General features: G+C 45.4%; 1 protein-coding gene, 1 non-coding gene and 1 pseudogene across 2 annotated transcripts in view; 2 read left to right on the top strand and 1 right to left on the bottom strand.

Moving 5' to 3' along the window:
• Nucleotides 1-23,255, top strand: part of LDLR (low density lipoprotein receptor) — a 43,008-nt gene that overhangs the window by 2,478 nt on the left and 17,275 nt on the right. Inside the window, 5 exon segments of the mRNA XM_054717427.1 lie at nucleotides 6,958-7,080; nucleotides 8,975-9,097; nucleotides 14,108-14,491; nucleotides 17,119-17,241; nucleotides 21,765-21,887. Of these exon segments, the coding sequence (XP_054573402.1) occupies nucleotides 6,958-7,080; nucleotides 8,975-9,097; nucleotides 14,108-14,491; nucleotides 17,119-17,241; nucleotides 21,765-21,887 (876 nt within the window).
• LOC114228502 (U6 spliceosomal RNA) lies at nucleotides 1,386-1,488 on the bottom strand. Its single transcript, XR_003614652.2, has one exon. It is a non-coding gene; the product is annotated as a U6 spliceosomal RNA (small nuclear RNA).
• Nucleotides 10,520-10,886, top strand: LOC103301147 (DNA-directed RNA polymerase II subunit RPB11-a-like; annotated as a pseudogene).

The following is a 23,255-nucleotide window of genomic DNA, read 5'->3' as shown; positions in this document are numbered from 1 at the left end:
GAATCGAACCCGGGACCCTTCAGCCTGCAGACCGACACTCTATCCATTGAGCCAAACCAGCTAGGGTTAACTAGAAGGTTTTGATGTGCTTACTAAGGACAGTGAATTTAAGCAAAGGTCATTACATGAAAGGACACAAAGATGGAGATGGTTTTTTGTTCGCATCTACATCTATGTAATAGTTGTGTGCAGAGTATCACATATGCCAAGGGCACACCCCAACTCAGAGAACATAGAGCATCCTGTTAAGAGTTGTATCTGGCCGAAACCGGTTTGGCTCAGTGGATAGAGCGTCGGCCTGCGGACTGAGGGGTCCCGGGTTCGATTCTGGTCAAGGGCATGTGCCTTGGTTGCGGGCGCATCCCCAGTGGGGGGTATGCGGGGGGCGGCTGATCGATGTTTCTCTCACATCGATGTTTCTAACTCTCTATCTCTCTCCCTTCCTCTCTGTAAAAAATCAATAAAAAAAAAAAAGAGTTGTATCTGCCTTAGCAACTTCTTCCAGGGCAATAATGGGACAAGATAGGGAGAGCTTTTCTGAGGCTGGGAACCTTTAAGGGGAATTACGTACCTCATTCTGTCTTTCCAGGCTAGTCCTGCTCTTATCTGTGGGGTTCCTCCCCTGATAATATTCAATTCTAGATGCCTTTGTTGCTGGATGCTCCGATAGTCCCTTAGCATTCCATGTTGAGTACATTAATAACATCCACACTTTGCCCAGCTGTCAAGCTAGTGACTGTTTGTTGCCGTGACACTGTGGGAGTAACCGCAGTGAACACGGACAGGGACAGGCTACTGCTCCCCAAAGTTGCTGGCAACAAAGGCTGCCATTGAGATCACTCCCGGGGAAACTACCTTGGCACCCGAGTTCGGAAGAGAGCACTGGTAAATGGATTTCTCATTCATCTTCATTCCGCTGAGTCTGTTAGCTCCAGGCATCTCTTTCCAGGAAATGATTCTATCTATAGTTTTATGTCCCTCACCACAGCCACCTTCAGTATGTTGATGTAAGAACCTGCAAAGAATTTTTTATGAGTTTATTTGGGCCAAAATGATGACAGTTGCCAGGAAGCAAAACCTTACCAGACTGAGCAAATGCTCCGGAAAATGGCAGTTTTGAAGTTTATTTGATACATTAGAATCAAAGCAGGAGGGGGGCAGGAGAAAGCCAAGCGGGAAATCTCTGAGACTGGAAAACCGGAGAGACACGTGCTTCTGTCACATTGGTGGATACAGGATAGTTAACAATTAACATTTACAAAACACAGACAGAGTGTTCCTAGAACAAAATGAAAATGCGGGGTTCTGTGGTCTCCTGCTCTGGAGCAGAGGTTGTGCCCTAAGAGGTCTGGAAAAGAAGATTTCTCTTACTTTTTTTTTCTTTAAAAAAAAGAACACAACGAATTTACGTGTCATCCTTGCGCAGGGGCCATGCTAATCTTCTCTGTATTGGTCCAGTTTTAGTATCTATGCTGCCAAAGTGAGCACACTGTGACTTTTCAAAGATATGTTATCTTAGATGCAAAAAGACAGCAGACAGTCTCAATCAAGGTAGATACTGATCTTTGTCAAGGAAGCTACAGGCCCTGACTCGCTTTTCGTTAGGAATTCTTTTATGTCAGATCATCCTGTGTGGTGTGTGGTTACTTTCAGCCTCTGAGTTTGTAAGGCCTGCCACGCGGGCCTCCCAAGCTTTCATTTAGTCACGTTTAGTCTGTGGCTCCTTCGTCCGCAAGCAGCGTGGGGCAGCAAACATCGAAAGCATTTACTACCTCAGTTGTGTGCTGGAGAAAAAGCAGAAATGTGTCTTCTCCTTTTCTGTTTCGATAACTTTGTTCCTGATTTGTCACTCATCACCGGAGCAATTTAAGGGCTAGAATTTAGAGATTTGGGGGGGGGGGGTTGGGTTGGGTGCAGTGCTTCAGTAATTTTAGGCATCCCCAGCAGGATATCTAAAAGTGTGTGCTCCCTTTTGCTTTTGCTGAAATTTAAATGAAACTGACATAGGAAATCCAAACCTTGCTTCTGCAGTTGGGAGGAAACAGGAAAGGTGTGCGGCTCCTTTGGGCTGTAGTGATCAGAACAGAACTAGTCCTGTCTACCCCGGGACACCCGCCTGATGTGTTGTTACCTGCTGCTGCCTGTGTTGTGGTTTTAAACATTTTTTTTAAACATTGATTTATTTTTATTTTTTAGAGAGAGAGAAACTGATTTTGTTGTTCCACTTATTTATGCATTCATTGGTTGATGCTTGTATGTACCCTGACCGGGGATCGAACTCACAACCTTGGATTATCTGGACAATGTTGTAACCAACTGAGTTTTCAGGCCACGGCAGTGCTCCCTGTTTCTGGTTGCCGTTCCCACCAGCAATATGCTGGGACTTATTTCTCAGCCAACTGCTGTCTGACTGCACCTATAGTAATAAAATCCATCCACTTTTCAAACATTGTCTGGAACTGATGGCCAGCCGTTGGATGACCTGGTCTGATAGAACTAGGTAGTTGTGGGGTTTTCCTGTTGGTGGGGTCTTCAGCCACCTGTGGCCAGCAGATATTTAGAGAACTATTACCAGGTGAAGGCTTGATGTCCAGGAAAGGAGTTTAATGTTGTTGTTGTTTTTAAATATATTTTTATTGATTTCAGAGAGGAAGGGAGAGGGAGAGAGAGATAGAAACATCAACGATGAGAGAGAATCGTTGATCGGCTACCTCCTGCACGCCCCCTACTGGGGGTTGAGCCCACAACCGGAATATACCCTGATAGGGAATTGAACTGTGACCTCCTGGTTCATAGGTCAATGCTCAACCACCGAGCCACGCAGGTGGGGCATAATTTATTGTTTTTATCTTTATCCCTCTTTAAAGGGCCTTAAGATATTACTATTATTTCCAGTGGCTCCTTTTATTTGTAAGATAGGTCCTTGTGCAAAGGTCGGGTGGTGAGAGCATTGGTGGTGTGGACGAAAAAAATGGTTCTACAGAAAGTAACCTCACAGGACGTTCTGATCATAAACTCCTAACTTGGCAGGTCACGGTGGGAAGTCACACCTCAGGCATGTAACTTCGAAAAAGGCTTGTATTTGCCTTAAGCAAGCTCTGTCAGTTGTTTCTGTGCATCTAGATTAAGACACCTTTGAAAAAAGCATAACCACCCTCAAGAGAGCACATAATCTTGTTAACTGTCCTGTAATCCAATCCTCCCCTTGCTTTCTCCCACTTTCATATAATTTTACTGACGTTTGGGCTTCACTCTCCAATGCATAAAAGAAACGGCCACACTGTCGGTGCTGCCCAGCGTCTGAGATCTTGCTTCCCCGGCTGGTGGCTCAGTAGTTGGAGCATAGTCCTGTGCACCAAAAAGGTTTCGGGTTCAATTCCCAGTCAGGGCGCGTATGGGAGGCAACCCACTGATGCTTCTCTCTCACCTCTCTTCCCCCACCCCCCACCCCCCCACAACACTCCCACCTCCCTCTCACTCTAAAATCAATTAAAAAACAACATGTCCTCTGGTGAGGATTAAAAAAAAAAGATTCCCTACAGGTTTGGATGCTCTTATGTCTACAGGGGAACAAAAGCTTGGCTGGCAATGGGAGGAAGGGGATGATGCCAGAAGCTCCTCCTCCAAGATCCTCATCACCAGTGCCCCTTGCCTGAACTTCCTGTTTCCTTTTTTTCAAAGATTCCTCAAATTCCGATTGCCTTTTTGCCCACCGTGTGTGCCACAGCAGCCAGAAGTGTCATTTCCTGCCTTCGGCACGATTACGATTATGATTCAGCTGTTTGTCATTGGGTGTATTGTAGAGGCATCTCCAAAGGAGACATCCTGTTCTGATCAGTGGTTGGGCAACACAACTCTCAGTACTGAGGGCAGATTCCAAAGCTCAACTCATTCCCCTCTTCACCCCTCTCTCCTGCTCTTGTCTTGGTCACCTGGGCCTTGGAATTAACACTTTCCAAGTTCTGTTGATTCTTGGAAATAGTCCTTGTTTTTCTCTCTCTTTATCACCCCTGTCTTCCTCTGGGGCTCCCTCGTATCTCTCCTAATCTCATCTGACTGGTTTCCTAATCTTTGGCAGGAGCAGTGGGATTGAACTTTGAAGACGCAGAGTGTTTTGTTTTGTTTTAAATTTAGATATAATAGACATACTATAAAATGGATAGATATGAAGTGAGCAAAAGTTCAGTGAGGTTTTTTTTAATTGAATTTTTATCTTTTTTAAAAAATATATACTTTTATCGACCTTAGAGATAGAAGAAGGGAGAGGGAAAGAGACATGGAAACATTGATTGGCTGCCTCCTGCATGCCCCTACTGGAAGATCAAGCCTGCAGCCCTGACTGGGAATCAATCCGGAGACCTCTTGGTTCCTGAGTCCATGCTCAATCACTGAGCCAAACCAGCCAGGCTAATTAAATTTTTAGAGAGAGAGGAAGGGAGAGGGAGAGAGAGAAACATCGATGTGAGAGAGAAACATTGATCAATTGCCTCTCCTACACGATCTTTCAGTGCATGGGAGGACACTCAACCAATTGAGCCACACTGGCCAGGATCAAGTGTGTGTGTATTAATTTCAGAGAGGAAGGGAGAGGGAGAGAGATTAAAACATCAATGATGAGAGAGAATCATTCATTGATCAGCTGCCTCTTGCACACCCCCTACTGGGGCTTGAGCCAGCAAGCGGGTATATACCCCTAACTGGGAATCAAACTGTGACCTCCCTGTATCATAGGTCGATGCTCAACTACTGAGCCATGCCGGCCGGGCCAGTGAGTTTTTATAAACATCTGTTTCTATGTAATCACCTCCCATTTGCATATAGATTATTTCTAGCCCTTCAAAGAGTTTTCTTCTGCCCCTTTCTGTAATTTAATTACTGCACCCACACACCAGAGGCAACGGCTAATTTGAATTCTAATTTAGATTAGTGTTGCCTGAACTAGAACTTCACATAAATGCAGAGTACATACCCTTGAACAAAATAAGTCAGACACAAGTAATGTTCAGTAAGTCATGTGTGTCGATATGTTTATCAACTATTTGTCCCTTAAAAAGGGGGGGGAGGGGCGTGTATTGATTTTTTAGAAAGAGAAGTAGGGAGAGGGAGAGAGAAACGTCATAGTCTGCCTTCTGCACGCCCCCTACTGGGCATGTGCCCTGATTGGGAATCCAGCTGGCGACATGGGATGATGCTGAAGCAACTGAGCTACCTGGCCAGGGCCAAGATCTTGATCCTTCCTCTTCAACACCCAGAATGAAGAAGGAAGGCTGCTCTCAGGGGCAGGCTGAATCATTCAAGTATTCACTCTCTCCATTTCTTTTTGTCTGTGGTTTCTCCCAAGAATGGAATAACTTTCTGTAGATGTGAAGTCTGCTTCAAGTTTGATGCATGTACCAGTATAAATTACCTTTGTGCAAAATGAGCTAATGACTACATTTTGCACAAACCATTAAACGATTTTTTTGGTTATAGCTAATGCTCAAAATCAATTGATAAAAGGAAAAGTCTTCTTACAAGGATAATAAAACATGTAAGTAACATAGCCATCCATCAAAACTCATATTTTATATTCTATTTGCCTATAGAACATCTGACTCATGAGGAAAATCCTTCTAGCCGTTTTTATTGTTTTTCTCTTCCTTCCTTATTTATTCAATATAAAGTATGCTAAGATAAGCCAGGTCAGAATTTGTATTGGCCTCATTGTTTTAGTTTACATAGGAAATCAAAGTTTATACTTTGAGCTTAAAAGATTATTATTATCAGGCAATCGACAACCAAAACAAGTTGGCTTTGATTCCAGTTTATACCTAGCACTGCATTCTAATTTAAAGTATAATATTCAAAAGGAAATACAGTCAATATAATATTTTTTTTTGTTAATCCTCACCCGAGGATATTTTTTCCATTGATTTTTAGAGAGTTTGGAAAGGAAGGAGGAGTGGGGAGGAGAGAGAGGAACATTGGTTGGTTGCTTCCCACACGCACCCTGACTGGGGCCAGGATCAAACTTGCATTTCAAGTATGTGCCTTTGACAAGGAATTGAACCTGAGATCCTTGGGGGTGCAGGCCGATGCTCTAACCACTTAGCAATGCTAGCCAGGGCACAATCAATATAATTTTTATCTCTTTTCCAAGGTGCAAAAGTCACGTATTTTAGGAAATTTCCCAGACACTTACTTTATCTTCATTTTTATCTAAAAATTTGAGTCTTTTTTAAAAAAATTGATTCTGAGAGAGAGACTGACACCCTATTCCACTTATTTATGCATTCATTGGTTACTTCTTATAAGTGCCCTGACCTGGGATCAAACCTGCAACCTTGGCGTATCGGGACACTGTTCGAACCAACTGAGCTACCCGGCCAGGGCCCAAGTCTTTTTCTAGGAAGATTTTCTCTTATTACACCTAAGGCTACTGTTTCTGTTCCATTTCTTTTGATCTGACGTTGAGATATTTGATTACCTTTGTTGCTGAGTTTCTGCTCTCTGGCTTCCACATTAATAATTTATCATAATTTTTCTTTCCATTTCCACTCTACCTATTGGAGAAAACTCAAGTTTTAATAAGTTTGCAGTGTCAATTTTCGTCATTATTGTTTCCAATACAGGCTTATAATATGCTAAGTAATTTTCTTTATAAATGTGCATGAAAGTTCTAATATTTTGTCCCCAGATCCCAATGAATTTGTACTTTGGACTCAACAAACCGTTGTCAAAGTCTTAAACTTTGTTGACAAGTCTCACGTTTGGTTGTGTTTTTTTGCATCCTCTGCTATACTTTTGGTTCATGAAATTTAACTTGTTTCATTTGTACATGTTTCATTTCCTGGGAACCAGACTGTTATGATAGGGTTATATTTCTGGTTTGTTGTTTAATTGGCAGGAAACAGACATAGGTAGTGTGGTCAGTTTCTGATCCTGGCACTGAATATTTCTTCCCCTTTTCTCTCTTAGTGGAAGGCAATTGTGAGAGAAACGAGTTCCAGTGCCAAGATGGGAAATGCATCGCCTACAAGTGGGTTTGTGACGGGAGTGCCGAGTGCCAGGACCAGTCTGATGAATCCCAGGAGACATGTAGTGAGTCCCCTTTGGGTATTACACCCATCCCAACACTTAAAAAAAATTTGTGTGTGTGTATATATATATATATATATATATATATATATATACACACACATATATACACACACACACACTCTCTAATAAAAAGATAATATGCTAATTAGATCAGACGTCTTCTGGATGACCTTCTGGACATCCTTCCTCACAAAGCTGGCCCAGGCGAAGCTGCCCATGGTCCCAGGCACCTGTGGCTGTGGCCGGCCCAGGCGAAGCCACCCCCGGTCCCAGGCCAGAGGGAGGGAAGCCTGGGTCCCGGGTGCAGGGGCTGAGGCAGAGGCGGTTGGGGGCGATCAGGCTGGCTTGGGAGCAGTTAGGGGCGATCAGGCAGGCAGGCAGGTGAGCAGTTAGGAGCCAGCAGACCCAGATTGGAGAGGGTGCAAGTCAGGCTGAGGGACCGCCCCCCCCCTTCATGAATTTCATGTACCGGGCCTCTATACGCTGAGTGGCCAGATTATTATGATCTCTGAACGCATAATAATCTGGCCACTCAGTGTATATCCTATATAATAAAAGGCTAATATGCAAATTGTCCCCTCCACCAGCATGCAGGCTGGCCAACCACCTATGTCCCCTCCCCCTGGCCAGGCTGGCTGGACCGCACCCATGCATGAATTCATGCACCCTGCCTCTAAAATATATATATATATAATAATCTGGCCACTCAGTGTATATTGATTTTAGAGAGGAAGGAAGAGGGAGAGAGAGAGAGAGAAACATCAATGATGAGAGAGAATCATTGATCAGCTGCCTCCTGCATGCCCCACACTGGGGATTGAGCCTGCAACCCAGGCATATACCCTGACTGGGAATTGAATCATGACCTCCTGGTTCATAGGTCAACACTCAACCACTGAGCCACACCAGCAGGGGCCCCAACCCTTTTTGATTATAGCAGGGGACAGATGAGGTGGATTTGGCCATTAGATTGATATGTTCAACCATGAATTGGGAGGTGGGGAGCAAAGATATTACTAGAACATCCCTTGAACAACTCTTTTTTTTTTTTTTTTTAATATATTTTATTGATTTTTTCACAGAGAGAAAGGGAGAGGGATAGAGAGCTAGAAACATCGATGAGAGAGAAACATCCATCAGCTGCCTCCTGCACACCCCCCACCGGGGATGTGCCCGCAACCAAGGTACATGCCCTTGACCGGAATCGAACCTGGGACCTTTCAGTCCGCAGAACGACGCTCTATCCACTGAGCCAAACCGGTTTCGGCTGAACAACTCTTTTAAAAAAATTATTTTGAGGGGAAATTCACACAAACAAAATTAACCATTTTAAAGTGACCAGTTCACTAGCATTAATGCATTTGCAATGTTGTGCAACCACCACCTCTATCTCATTTCAAAACCTAGCGTCTGATTTTTAACAAGCTCCATTAAATTTTGACCCAGAAAGGTGGGATTGGCACCTTTTTTCTGAAAACTCTGGGTTCTAAAATAGATCCAGAGACATAGAAGCATGGAACAGACTATAGCATCTGAGGGAAGGCTCTGGATTCTAAAATAGATCCAGAGACATAGAAGCATGGAACAGAGTACAGAATCTCAGCAGGAAGGTGGGGGAGGGTGGGGGAGGGGGAAAAGATCAACCCAAGAACTTGTATGCATATATGCATAACCCATGGACACAGACAATAGAGTGGTGAAGGCCTGGAGTGGGGTGGGTTGGGAGCAGGCTAGAAGGAGTCAATGGGGGGAAATGGGGACATATGTAATATTTTCAACAATAAAGATTTAATTAAAAAAAATACAAAAACTGGGTTCTTCCTTGCATGGCTAGGACTGGGGAAGTAGACTGGCCTTCCCTTCGAGTTAAGACTCAATCCTGTTTCTCCCACAGAGTCTGTCACCTGTAAGATGGAGGACTTCAGCTGTGGGGGTCGTATCAACCGTTGTATTCCTGAATTCTGGAGATGTGACGGCCAGGTAGACTGCGAGAATGGCTCGGACGAGCAAGACTGCTGTAAGTGTGGCCCTTCACTGGCGGCCCACATGCCAGAATGCCCATGTGGCCCGATGGGCTTCTATCTGGCTGCTATCAGAGCTTGTTCCCCAAGCAGCCCTGCCTGGTGTGGATCAGCTGCTCTTCACTCAGCTCCACCTCCTGGGAGCACATACCAAGCCCCCTCCCTCCCATTGAAGCCCATCTTGGCTAGAAGGTATTGCAGCAAGTAGTGATGGCGCCCCTCTTAGGGTTATCAGCACACTCGGTGAGGTTGTCCTTGCCACATGGCATATGCTTCCGTCAGTGAGCCGCTATGACCACTGTCAGCCACCCCAGGAGGCTAAGCACACAGTAGGTATTCACCTACCAAGACTCACTCATCCAACTAACCACTAAGAAGAGGAAAGCTTCACCAAAGAAACAGGCTTCTTCAAAGAAACAAGGCCAAGAGTCCTGGAGGGGAGTTCCCTTTGGAGCTGGGTGTCTGCCTTGGCTCTTTGATTTTATGTATTACTAGTAGCCCTGCGCACGAATCTGTGCGCCAGTAGCTCTTTGCGGAGCCTGGCTGCTCTGTGCCTGCTGCCCAGGGCCCTCCGCAGCCAGGGTGGAACGCTTGCCTTGTTGCCTCAGTGACGAAGCAAGCATTCTGCCAGGCCACTCACGCTGCCTGCTCTCAGCGGCCGCCCCCCTGGGAATGGGGGACTCCTGCGGGGCTGAGAGGACTGGGCGCCGCCATCTTGTGGCTATGGGTGCTGCCATCTTTGTGACGGAGTGACAATTAATTTGCATATCACCCTTTTATTAGATAGAATTGTTATTGTTTTTTCACTTGTGTAGATTTTTTTTTCAAAACCAAAATAACGGAAAAAATAACTAAGATCACATTAACTCTTCCAATTCACAAAATATAAAAGTCCTTAAGAGATTTTTAAAAAGATTTTTAAATTGGTTTTGAGAGAGAGAGAGAGAGAGAGAGAGAGAGAGGAACAGAAACATCAATGTGAAAGAGAAGCATGGCTTGGCTGCCTCCTGCACATCCCCAACCGGAGATCGAGCCTGAAACCCGGGCATGTGCCCTGACTGGAATCGAACCTACAACCTTTCGATGCACAGGACGATGCCCAACCAATTGAGCCACACCAGCCAGGGCCTTAAGAGATTTAAAAAAAATGTGTTTACTTACATTTACCTTAGAAATACACAACTATATATGCAAATAAATAACCTTCATTAGTAGTCATCTAATGAAATGACTTCTTGGGGAACATTTTAAAATAAAATGGATAAGTGTTCTTTTCCAGACACTCTTTTTAAATTTCCCTTCCAGTTTCATTGAGATATAGTTGACATATAACATGGTATAAAACATGGTATAAGTGTAAGCTCTGGAGGTGGTGGTGGCCGCGGGTGCGACTTTGGAGGTGGCGTGGCACTAGGATGATGAACGCCCCTCCAGCCTTCACGCATTCTTGCTGTTCGAAAGCGGGAAGATCATCATCAACAAGGACACCAAGGTATTCAATGCCTGTTTTTTCTCCATCAGCAAAGATCGTACACTAGGAAACATTATTAAATCACAGCTGTTGAAGGACCCACAGGTGCTGTTTGCTGGCTACAAAGTCTCCTACCCCGTGGAGCACAAAGTCATCTTCCGTCTGCAGACCACACCAGACTACAGCCCCAGCAGGCCTTTGCCAGTGCCATCCCAGGCCTCATCAGCAAGCTCTTTCTGCTGGAAGAGTGATTCCAGGTGCCCATCAAAGACAAGCAAGAAGGAACTGAAAAAATTTTAAAGAGAAGGAACTGAATAGTAGGCTGGAAGGGGTCTTGCTTGGCCAGTTCCTACCCTGCACTGGGACCTTCTGTAGGCACCAAGTGGAGGAGAACAGCTTGTCCCAGCCATGGGCCTCCTTAGAGACATCCTGGAGAGCCCCTCCCCCCGACACCAATGTGTCTTGTACACAGATTCTGTAGCATCTTCCTAATACAGTGTGGCAGGAAAAGACCCGGATGTGAGCTGAAGCTGAGGTGACTTCACAGCAAATGGATTGTCAGACTCAGTGGAGGTGGATTATTGGACTCAAGGGCATTCAGGTGCCACATTTCGGAGTGCATTGGCCCAGAGACCCAGATTTCTATCTGAGAGGATGGCAGGAACAAACTCATTCTGGACCAAGAACTGGGAACGGGGCGGGGCGGGGGGGGGGGGGGTGCGGTGGTTGCCAAGGAGGCAGTCTTGAGCAGAAGGGAACTGAAAACCTGTGTGCTTCCATGAGCCTCTGCTGGAGAAGCTTTAGCTGCCAGGTCAGCCCCTCTTACTCAGTGCAGCAACACCAGATGGGCCCACAAACAGCTTTCCCAGGCTTCTCGCTTTTTAAAATATATATATTATATATATAATTTACTTCAGAGAGGAAAAGAAAGGGAGAGAGAGATAGAAACATCAATGATGAGAGAGAATCATTGATTGGCTACCTCCTGCATGCCCCCCTACTAGGGATTGAGCCTGCAACCCCAGCATGTATCCTGCCTGGGAATCGAACCTTGACCTCCTGGTTCATAAATCGACACTCAACCACTGAGCCATGCCGGCAGGGCTCCCAGAGTTTAATAAAAAATATTCACCAATGAAAACAAACAAACAACAAAAAATATCCATGAAAGTTTAGAGTATGACTTGAGACATGATGGTTTGATACACATATATATCTGGCCTCTGTACTAACAGGTTTCACCTCCATTGACGCAACCAACTGCAGATTGAAAATATTGCAGGGGGAGGAGAGAAATCCCAGAATGTTCCCAAAAGCAAAACTTGAATTTGCCATAAGCTGAGAACTATCCCAAATTTATGTAAATGAAGTGATGTGCAGGCATAACCTGCTGTGGCCTATATACAAATACAGCTTATATGCAAATATAGGTTTTATGCAAATACAGATATATAAGGGACTTGATTGAGCATTCTTGGATTTTGGTATCTGTAGGATTTCTGGAACCAATCCCTCTAGGATACCAAGGGATGATTATATTGTGAAATGATTACCACAGTAGGGTTACTTAACATTTCTATTGAAAGATGAGAGAGGGCCGGAGAACCCGGACGCAGGCTTTATTGGAGGAGAAGACCCCTGCCGGGCTGCCTTCCAGAGGAGAAAGAGCACATGTGCAGGGGTGAAGGCGCCTTTTGAGGGGAGGAAAGGGAAGGGACGGGGCTTAGGGCACTCAGCACATGCTGATTGGTGGTTTCATGTAAGGCACATAATTAGGGACTTAGGAATCGGGGGCTTAGGGTATTTGGCAGGTGCTGATTGGTGGTTCAACGTACAGTCCATATAAGGTGCCTGGTTAGGTGTTCAGGAATGTTCGGACTGCAGGTGGAGTTTACGTCATACTCCGTCCATCAGTTGGGGGAAGGGAGGATCTATTATCTATCAACTCACATAGTTACCGCTTTTTTTTGGGGGGGGGGTGTCTCTTCTAATCTAATAATAGACAAATATGCAAATTGACCATACCTCCGACACACCCACAAGCCACGCCCACAAGCCACGCCCACCATCCAATCAGAGCGAGCATGCAAATTAACCCAAACCAAGATGGCTACAGCCACAGAGAGCAAGGTTTCCTAGGTAACAGAGGAAGCCAAGCTTTCTGCCAGCCGTTGCAGGCCTAAGCCTCCACTCAAGCTACAAAGTTTCAATTATAGAAGGTAAACAAATTCAAACAAATGGCGGCAGAATGGAGCTTGAGAGAGCAGGCCAGGGTTGCCGCCGGCAACAGGGGAAGCAAAGCTTTCCACACACCCTGGCCAGGCCCACCGTTTAAGGCAACAAAGTTTCAATTATAACCCCAACACAAATGGCTTCGGGCCTCGGAGGGAGCCCTAGGCTTGGCTCTGCTTCAGGCTACAAAGTTTCAATTGTAGAAGGAAAATAAATTCCAGATACCAGGGCCTCCGATTGCGTTGCCAGGGGGTGTGGCCGGCCTGCAAACCACCACAGGCCCCTCGCTCAGGCCGCCCCATGCCCCAAGGGTACCCCACCCTGATCAGGGACACCCTTCAGGGCAAACCAGCTGGCCCCCACCCCTGTACCAGGCCTCTATCCTATCTAATAAAAGAGTACTATGCAGATTGATCATCACTGCAACACACAATATAGCTGCCCGCATGTGGTCAAAGATCCTGCCCCCATGTGGACACAGGATCGCCACCACAAGATGGCCAGAAGGAGAGGGCAGTTGGGAGGCACCTGGCCTGCAAGGGAGGGCAGTTGAGAGGGACCAAGCCTGCAAGGGAGGGCAGTTGGAGGTGATCAACCCTGCAGGAGAGGGCAGTTAGGGGTGACCAGGCGGCAGAGGAGGGAAGTTGGGGGCAAACAGGCTGGCAGCAGAGTGGTTAGGGGGTGATCAGGCTGGCAGGCAAAAGCGGTTAGGGGCAATCAGGAAGGCAGGCAGGCAAGCAGTTGGGAGCCAGCAGTCCTGGATTGTGATAGGGATGTCCAACTGCCCGTTTAGGCCCGATCCTGGGATCGGGCCTAAACGGGCAGTTGGACATCCCTTGAGGGGTCCCAGATTGGAGAGGGTACAGGCTGGACTGAGGGACAACCCCCCTCCGTGCACGAATTTCGTGCACCGGGCCTCTAGTTTAATAATAATAGCAAACCCTTAATCAGTACTTCCTGCGAGCCAGCCCAACCTGAGAGCTGTACTTACTAGTCCTGATAATAAATCCCTGAGGCAGGAGGGGGCCCAGAATGGGGGAGCGGGGCACCGGGACCCCTGGTGGTCCGTGAGGTCTGAAAGGTTGGCGACAGCTGGTTTAAGGAAACCTTTGGAGCAGCAGTTGCCACCTGGAGAGTCCGAGGTTCCCAGCCCAGGACCCCTGACTGCTATCTCCCGCCTCTCCAGGGACCACGTAACGGGTCTGGCCTCTCTTCTCTCAGCGTCTCCATCTGTGGAATGGGCTTGTGTTGGGAGGCAGGGGCTCCCAGTGACCAGGTCTTCATCTCCTATCCGTCCCCACAGCCCCCAAGACCTGTTCCCCAGACGAGTTCCGCTGCCGGGACGGCAAGTGCATCGCCTCAGAGTTCATCTGCGACTTGGACCGAGACTGCCTGGACGGCTCCGACGAGGAGTCCTGCCCCCTGCCCACCTGCGGCCCCGCCAGCTTCCAGTGCAACAGCTCCTCCTGCATCCCTGAGCTGTGGGCCTGCGACGGCGACCCCGACTGCGATGATGGCTCAGACGAGTGGCCGCAGAACTGCGGGGGCCGCAACACGTCAGCCAGGCACGGGGACAACCCCTGCTTGGCCAGCGAGTTCCTCTGCCGCAGCGGCGAGTGCATCCACCGGAGCTGGCGCTGCGACGGCAGCCCTGACTGCAAGGACAAGTCCGACGAGGAGAACTGCGGTAAGGGCGCCCTCCCCGCCCCGTCCCCGTGCTTCTAACTGGTTAAACGATTTCAAATCACTTGCCTGTTTAATTAGTCTCTCTTTAAAAAAAAAAAAAAAAAATATATATATATATATATATATATATTATTGATTTTTTACAGAGAGGAAGGGAGAGGGAGAGAGAGTTAGAAATATTGATGAGAAACATCCATCAGCTGCCTCCTGCACGCCCCCTACTGAGGATGTGCCCAGCAACCAAGGTACATGCCCTTGACCGGAATCGAACCTGGGACCCTCCATTCCGCAGGCCGACGCTCTATCCACTGAGCCAAACCGGCTGGGGCTAGTCTCTTTTTTGAGAGGGGAGTAAGCCACAGCTGCAAGTATTATTTTGGTTCAGAAAGAATCCTGGGCTCCAGGCCTGGATGGGGGCGTGGAGCTGTGTGACCCTTGGCCAAGGACGCCACCTCACTGCGCTGTGGTGACCTCCCGGTCGAATGGGGCAATAGCGTTGGCCTTGGCGGGCCGGGATTAGAGTCCATTGCCACCCAATAGGACTTCCTGTGTCTGTACTGCCCAGTACAGTAGCCTCTAGCCAACGTGGACAGTGCAACTGGAGAACAGAATTCCTGTGTTGGAGACAGTGCGGGTAAGGGCTCTGGCCTGTGTCAGTGCTTCTTGAACCCACAGGCCGCTATTTCAAGGCTGGCGATGTGGAATCACTGTGAATCAGAAGGAATTTCCCTTTTTCGGTGTCAGTTTCCATAAAGTTGTAATCGCCAATAAGATGTAATTGGACCTTCGAAAGTCACGTTTTAAAAACAATGCATGATGTTGTATGTGGTCTGTTCGAAAACTTAACACAAGCTCATTTAATCCCCATCACTTGTGAACAGCCTCCCCCACTCTTTACAGATGGGGAAACCGAGGCACAGAAAGGCCGAATTATTTTCTGAGGACACATACTTGAGAAAACGAAAAATCCATCCTCCTCTCATTTTAACTGTCATCAGAGTTTAGGCTTCGCTAAGGTTACCTTTGGTTGTTATTGTTTTTTCTTTGATGTGAAGATATACATATGGGTTAAAAATAGGATCATTCCCCATTAACATATCACAGCAGACCAAGTGTCCACTTGAACATACAGAGTGCCAAAAATTTGGATATATTATTTTAAAGGTGGAAGGGGTTCATTCTGCTCACAGATTTATTATCTCTTCTCACTCACATCCTAAATCAAATTTTTAAATTGTATACATTTTTATTGTGAAATACAGCCCAAAGGAAAGTGCATAAAAGAACATACCGCTTAATGACAGCACAAAGCAAATCCCGTGTGAGGTCAAGGCCTGGCAGTACCCTGTTCCATCACCATGTACATCCTCTGAGTTTTAATCGTAATGTCTTTTATCACATAGTTTCATGTCATCAATATTTCATATATTTGTAGTCTCAGTCATTTGAACAACTGCATTATATTCCGTGGTATTGATCTGATTTATCATGATTTACTTGGCCTGTCTCTGTCTAGATTGGGACCACATCATTGCTTTTCTGTTGAGAATGGCTCCTTGGATTTATAGTTTTCTTTTCTTCTTCTTTTTTTTTAAATATATTTTTATTGATTTCAGAGAGGAAGGGAGAGGGAGAGAGAGATAGAAACATCAATGAGGAGAGAGAAACATTGATTGGCTGCCTCCCACACGCCCCCCACTGGGGATCCAGCCCAAAACCCCGGGCATGTGCCCTTGACAAGAATCGAACCAGGGACCCGCCCCCCCCCCGGGACACCCCCCCACTTTCCGGTCCACAGGCGATGATCTATCCACTGAGCCAAACCAGCCAGGGCTATTTTCTTTACAAAAAAAACCCAAAAACAAACACACACCCTGTTTTCATTGATTTCAGAGAGAGGAAGGGAGAGGGAGACAGATAGAAACGTCAATGATGAGATAGAATCACTGATTGGCTGCCTCCTGCATGCCCCCTACTGGGGATTGCGCCCTCAACTCAGTCATGTGCCCTGATGGGAATCAAAATGTGACCTCCTGGTTCACAGGTCAATGTTCAACCACTCAGCCACACTGGCTGGGTGGGTCTATAGTTTTTTAATGAATTATGTGATCTAGAAAATGCATATGAAGCAAAACTGGAGAGAAGTCTAGGAAAATCTTGATAGCTCTGGTGGGATATTTGGATTCCGGGTGCTTTCCTCCCCTTTCCAATTTTCCAAACTTTGCTTTGTTACTTTAGTAATAATTTTTCATGATTCTTCTTCATTAAGGAAAAAAAGCACTTGTTGCCATAAAAGAAAGGAAATCTTCTAAAATCTACATTGGTTACATTTGAGAATACAAAAATGGATGCACCTGGGAGTTTCCCCCCATGTTGGGAAGGAAGGCCGCCTCTTTCCTTTTTTTCCTGCTCAAAGGAGCAGATAGAATGGATAGCCTCTGTCTCCTCCAGGTGGAGGAGGCTGGGTGTGTTTTTCCATGTCTAAAGCTCCTCCATTTCCATGCCGTCCCCAAGGCCCAGGGCAGCCCACTCCTGTAAGGCTGTCGGAAAATTGCTTCTTCAAAGATGGGGATTCTTCCGTCTTCCCCTCTCCTTGAGAAAAATCAACACGTGCTCTGTCTTTCCTAGCCGTGGCCACATGCCAGCCTGACGAGTTCCAGTGCTTCGATGGGCCCTGCATCCATGGCAGCCAGCAGTGTGACAGGGAGTATGACTGTAAGGACATGAGTGATGAGCTTGGCTGCATCAATGGTGAGCTCTGCGCCTTGACAGCCCTAAACCGTGGCAGAATACGGGGGTACCAGCAGGGTGGATCCCAGAGCAGGGCAGGGGCTCCCAGGTCAGCCCCACAACAGCTGTGCGTCCTTCGGCAAGTTACTTGACCCCTCTCTGAAAAAATGTGCATAATGAAAGCACCTACTTCAGGACTGTGAGATTTAATGAGGTCAGAGTGTACAAAGCCCATATCTTTGAGCTCAGAGTTATATACAAAATTCAATTCCATGTAAAAGACTTTCCTGAATTTAAACACAGCAGTTCCACTCCTGGGAATAACCCCAGGAGAAACTTGTCTCCATGCACTAGGAGCCTGGCTCTGGAAGGTCCAGAGAAGCACTGTGCTGATCGCAAAACCCTGGAAGCAGCCCTAATGTTCATCAGCAATAGAATTAATTTAAAAATTTTAATTGCGGTAAAATACACATAACGTAAGGATATTGCTCTTTTAAAAAATAATGTTTATTTTATTTATTGATTGATTGATTTTTAGAGAGGGAGAGAAAGGGAGGGGGAGAGAGAGAGAAACATCGATTTGTTGTTCCACTTACACACATTCATTAGTTGTTTCTTGTATGTGCCCTGACATGGGATGGAACATGAAACCGTGCATATCGGGATGATGCTGTAATGATATCAACTGAACTACTCAGCCAGGGCCAGGATACTGCTTTTTACATTTTTCTTATGGCCCTGGCCAGTGTGTTAAATGGTTAGAGTGTAGTTCACACACCAGAGAGTCTCGGGTTCGGTTCCCGGTCAAGGGCATGTGGCCTAGGTTGCAGATTTGTTTCTGGGCCAGAAGATTAAAAAAAAAAAAAAAAAAAGTATTATGTTATTTAGAGACTGAAACAATTTAGTGAGTAAGAGTTAAAGTTTGATAATGCACTACCTTTTTTAAAATTGTGGTAAAGTACCTACGATATAAAATTTACCATTTTAATCATTTTTAAAAATATATATTTTATTGATTTTAGAGAGGGAGGGAGAGGGAGAGAGAGATAGAAACATCAATGATGAGAGAGAATCATTGATTGGCTGCCTCCTGCACGCCCCTACTGGGGATCGAGCCCACAACCCAGGCATGTGCCCTTGGCTGGAATCGAACCTGGGACCCTTCAGTCTGCAGGCCGACGCTCTATCCATTGAGCCTAACCAGCTAGGGCTTAACCATTTTCTTAAAGGAAGTCCTTCAAGCAGGACTTATTTTTATTTTATTTTTTTAATATATTTTTATTTCAGAGAGGAAGGGAGAGGGAGAGATAGAAACATCAATGATGAGAGAGAATCATTGGTCAGCTGCCTCCTGCACCCCCCCCCCCACTGGGGATGGATCCCACAACCCAGGCATGTGCCTCTGACCAGAATCGAACCCAGGACCCCTCAGTCCGCAGGCTGATGCTCTATCCACTGAGCCAAACCAGCTAGGGCTATTTTAATCATTTTTAAGTGTCCAGTTCTGTGGCATTCAGTACATTCACATTGTTATGCAGCCATCACCACCATCCATCTCCAGAACTTGGTCTTCCCAAACTGAAACTCTGCCCCTATTAAACACTCACTCCCCATTCCCTTTTCCCCAGCCCCCACTTTCTGTCTCTGTGAATGTAGAGTTCAAGTTTGATAATGCACTACCTTTTTTAAAATTGTGGTAAAGTACCTACAATATAAAATTTACCATTTTAATCATTTTTAAAATATATATATTTTATTGATTTTAGAGAAGAAGGGAGAGGGAGAGATAGGATATAAGTGAAATCTTATAGTGTTTGTCCTTTTGTATCTAGCTTATTTCATGAGCATAATACCCTCCAGATTCATCTACATTGTAGCAGGTGTTAGAATTGCCTTCCTTTTTAAGGCAGAGTAATATTCCATTGTATGGATGGACCACATTATACTTACCCAGTTATCAGTTGACGGACACTTAGGTTGCTTCCATCTTTGGCTATTATAAATAATGCTGCTATGAACACGGGTGTATGAAAATAATATTAAAATGGTGATGTAGTCACGCAGTGGACTATCACGCATATAGCTCAGAAAATGAGGCCACGGCTCTCAGGCTGCAGGTGAACCTCATAACTTCACTGGATCTTCACCTAAAGGCCAAGAAGCGATTGAACCTCATAACTTCAGCAAGAAGCAAGTTGCAGGTGATTACTGCATACAGTTATTTTACAAGACTCGAAAACAAGCAAAATTCAAGAATATATTGTTCATACCTACATGTTTGATAAAACCATTAATGAAAAAAATAAGAGAATGGTAAACTCAAAGTTCAGGATCATTGATACCTCTGTGGTTGCAGCAGAGGATAGCAGGATGGGATGGAGAAGGGCATGTTATAATCTAGGTCAGGGCTCTGCAGACCTTTATCATAAGAGGCCAGCTAGTAAATATTTTATGGACCACAGTCTCTGCACTCAACTCTGCTGTTGTTGCTAGAAAATAGTCACAGACAGTACGTAAATGAATAGGGATGTATGCCAATAAAACTTAAAAATAATTTTTTTATTGCCCTAGCTGGTTTGGCTCAGTGGATAGAGCATCAGCCTGCGGACCTAAGGGTTCTGGGTTCAATTCCAGTCAAGGGCACGTACCTCAGTTGCAGGCTCCTCCCCGGCCTGGGCCCTGGTATTGATTTCAGAGAGGAAGGTAGAGGGAGAGAAGATAGAAACATCAAGGATAAGAGAGAATCATTGATCGGCTGCCTCCTGCATGCCCCACACTGGGGATTGAACCCACAACCCAGGCATGTGCCTTGACAGGGAATTGAACTGTGACCTCCTGGTTCATAGGTCAACATTTAACAACTGAGCCATGCCAACTGGGCTAAAAAAATTTTTTTTAAATATATATATATTTTATTGATTTCAGAGTGGAAGGGAGAGGGAGAGAGAGATAGAAACATCAATGATCGGCTGCCTCCTACATGCCCCACACTGGGGATCGAGCCCACAACCCAGGCATGTGCCCTTGACCCAAATCAAGCCTGGGACCCTTCAGTCCACAGGGTGACGCTCTATCCACTGAGCAAAACCAGCTAGGGCTGGGCTAAAACTTTTAATCTATATATATATAAAAGGCTAGGTGACTGACTGTACATCTGTCCAACCATCCGACCGGCCAGATGACATATGACACACACTGGCAATTTAAAAATAAACGTTGACTTGCACATGCGCGATACATATAAAGCTCTGTCTGGCGCCAATTGCACAAGTGTGTTTGATCTGTCATTGTTGATTGTGAATTTGGTTGGGATTTTGTTTGTTTGTTTTTTTCTTTTAGAATACACAAATGTGTTTTTATTGATAAAGAGTGTTTTTTACATTATTGCTAACTTAACCAAAAATTTTTGGTTGTTTTTAATAGTACTAGATTTATTATCAAAAGATTGCGACTTAACATAATCAAAGCTGAAGTATTACCAGGGTCTGTGGAAGGAGAGGTTGTTCTGATTCCAAGAATTGAATTTGTCCCTGTCTGACAACTAGCCTCCCATTTAAATTATTTTGAAGACAGTTTCCCGTGATGCCAGCATTTGTGATGACTATTAATAAATCACAAGAACAAACTCTAGACAGAGTAGGAACATTCCTACCTGAACCCGTTTTTGGACTTGGTCAGTTATATGTTGCTTTCTCTCGAGTTCGAAGAGCGTGTGATGTTAAAGTTAAAGTTGTAAATATTTCATCACAAGGGAAATTAGTCAAGCACTCTGAAAGTGTTTTTACTCTTAATGTGGTATACAAGGAGATATTAGAATAAGTTTAATCAGTTTATCAGTCATTGTTTTTATCAATGTTGTTTTTAGCTCATTTTTCATGTTTTTGTTGTTTTTATATCATGTCTTTGTTGTTATATCATGTTGTTATTATTTATTTATTAATCAATTTATATATTATTTTCATATACATGTTACTAATTTTCTTTCATCTCTGACACTTCTATTATAGAGAAAGGGCAAATAGCGATCTTAAAATATTTCTTCTAATTAATTTCCTTTCAATGTGCACAATCCGTGCACCAGGCCACTAGTATTTAAATAAACGAGCATTGGGTAGGTTTGCCCATGTTTCCTAGTTTGCCCAATCCTGCTCTTGGTGACATTCTAAGTATTTTTTTTCTTTTTTTAAATATATTTTTATTGATTTCAGAGAGCAAGGAAGAGGGGAAGAGAGATAGAAACATCCATGACGAGAGAGAATCATGGATTGGCTGCATTCCTGCAAGTCCCCCACTGGAGATTGAGCCCACAACCTGGGCATGTGCCCTTGACTGGAATCGAACCTGGGACCTTTCAGTTCGCAGGCCAATGCTCTATCCACTGAGCCAAACCGGCTAGGGCAACATTCTAATTCTTAAACTGGGTTTGCGAGTGTTCAATAGTTAGTATGTTTTATTAGTGAATACATTTGCACAAAATCTTGTACAAATTATTATATTATTAAAAAGCAGCTCAGAGCACTGACCCTCTTCTTTGGCTCTCATAGTGACTCTGTGCGTGGGCCCCGACAAGTTCAAGTGCCACAGTGGCGAGTGCATCACCATGGACAAAGTGTGCAACTCGGCCCGGGACTGCCGGGACTGGTCAGATGAGCCCCTCAAGGAGTGTGGTGAGCCTTGGGCAGGCAGCTCTCGGAGCTCGTGGGGAGCTGGAAGCGGGACCCCGACACGGGCTCTGTGGGGCTGCAGGGCTCAGCCCACCCGTGCCCCCAAGGGCTTGGGCTCTGGGGCCAGGCAGATGTGGGGGTCTTGGGGATAAGTGGCTTTGCTCCAAGTCTCAGTTTTCACAACTGTAGGATGGGACCACAGTTGTTCACACATCCTTGGACTGCTGGGGATTGCCGATGGGATACTTGTGAAGTTTCAGCAATGTTCTGTGACCCATAACTGTGTAAATATTTGGATGTTTCCAGTCCTATAGTCTCTTTTGCAACTAGACAACTAGGCCATTTTAGCAGAAAAGCAGCCATATGAATGCATTTGTACACATATGAATGTGTGTTGCTAAGTTCCAAGAAAACTTTATTATGGACACTGAAATTTGAATTTCATAGACCTTTTATGTGGTGTGAAATATTTTTATTTTGATTATTTTTTTAAAATATATTTTTATTGATTTCAGAGAGGAAGGGAGAGGGAGAGAGAGATAGAAACATCAATGATGAAAGAGAATCACCGATTGGCTTCCTCTTGCACGCCCCCCACTGGGGATCGAGCCCACAACCCGGGCATATGCCCTTGACTGGAATCGAACCAGGGACCCTTCAGTCTATAATCCGAAGCTCTATCCTCTGAGCCAAACCAGCCAGGGCTATTTTGATTAATTTTTGAGAGTACATTTATTAACATTGCAGGTGAACCTCATAACTTCACTTGATCTTAGCCTAAAGGCCGAGAAGCAATTGGATCTCTGCACTGGGGACAGGGAAACAAGGAAGGGTTTAGAATAGAAGGCACAGGAGAGCGCGTAGGGGGGCTGCTGTACCTCTAGAAATGTTATAGGAAAGATGTGAGCCTAGGCAGGGTACCTTAGCTCACTGGAAGTCAGAGAAAAGGGGGCTTGGAGACAGGCCAGGGGGTCGCCCCGATGAGCTGCCGCTGCCCATTGCTCCCCTGGGAGCAAGTCTCGTGAGGACCCTTAGCGATTAGGAGGTGCATACCTGTTAGGGAAGAGAGAGGGAGGGAGGGAGGCAGGAGAGGCATGGGTGTGCTCCTGGGAGGAAGACCACACCAATTCTTATTTTTCTTTTTAACTATTTAAAAATGTGTTATCAACTGAAATATCATTGCTGTTATGAACACATTAACAACTGTTGGACATAGAAACCGGGACTCAAAAGAACTGTTGGCCCAGAAAGAAACTCACTACAGACTGATTCATTTGCCTCTCAGCATAACCATTATTGCTTGTCTCATTTTCGGTTCCTATAAGTGTATTCCTAGTATCACATGAGCTCGCTCATCTAGGGGAAAAGATG

The sequence above is a fragment of the Eptesicus fuscus genome, chromosome 6 (genome assembly GCF_027574615.1).
Source record: "Eptesicus fuscus isolate TK198812 chromosome 6, DD_ASM_mEF_20220401, whole genome shotgun sequence".
NCBI lineage: Eukaryota > Metazoa > Chordata > Mammalia > Chiroptera > Vespertilionidae > Eptesicus > Eptesicus fuscus.
The sequence above is the reverse complement of the archived record's forward strand: the minus strand, read 5'-3'. Positions and strand labels throughout refer to the sequence as shown.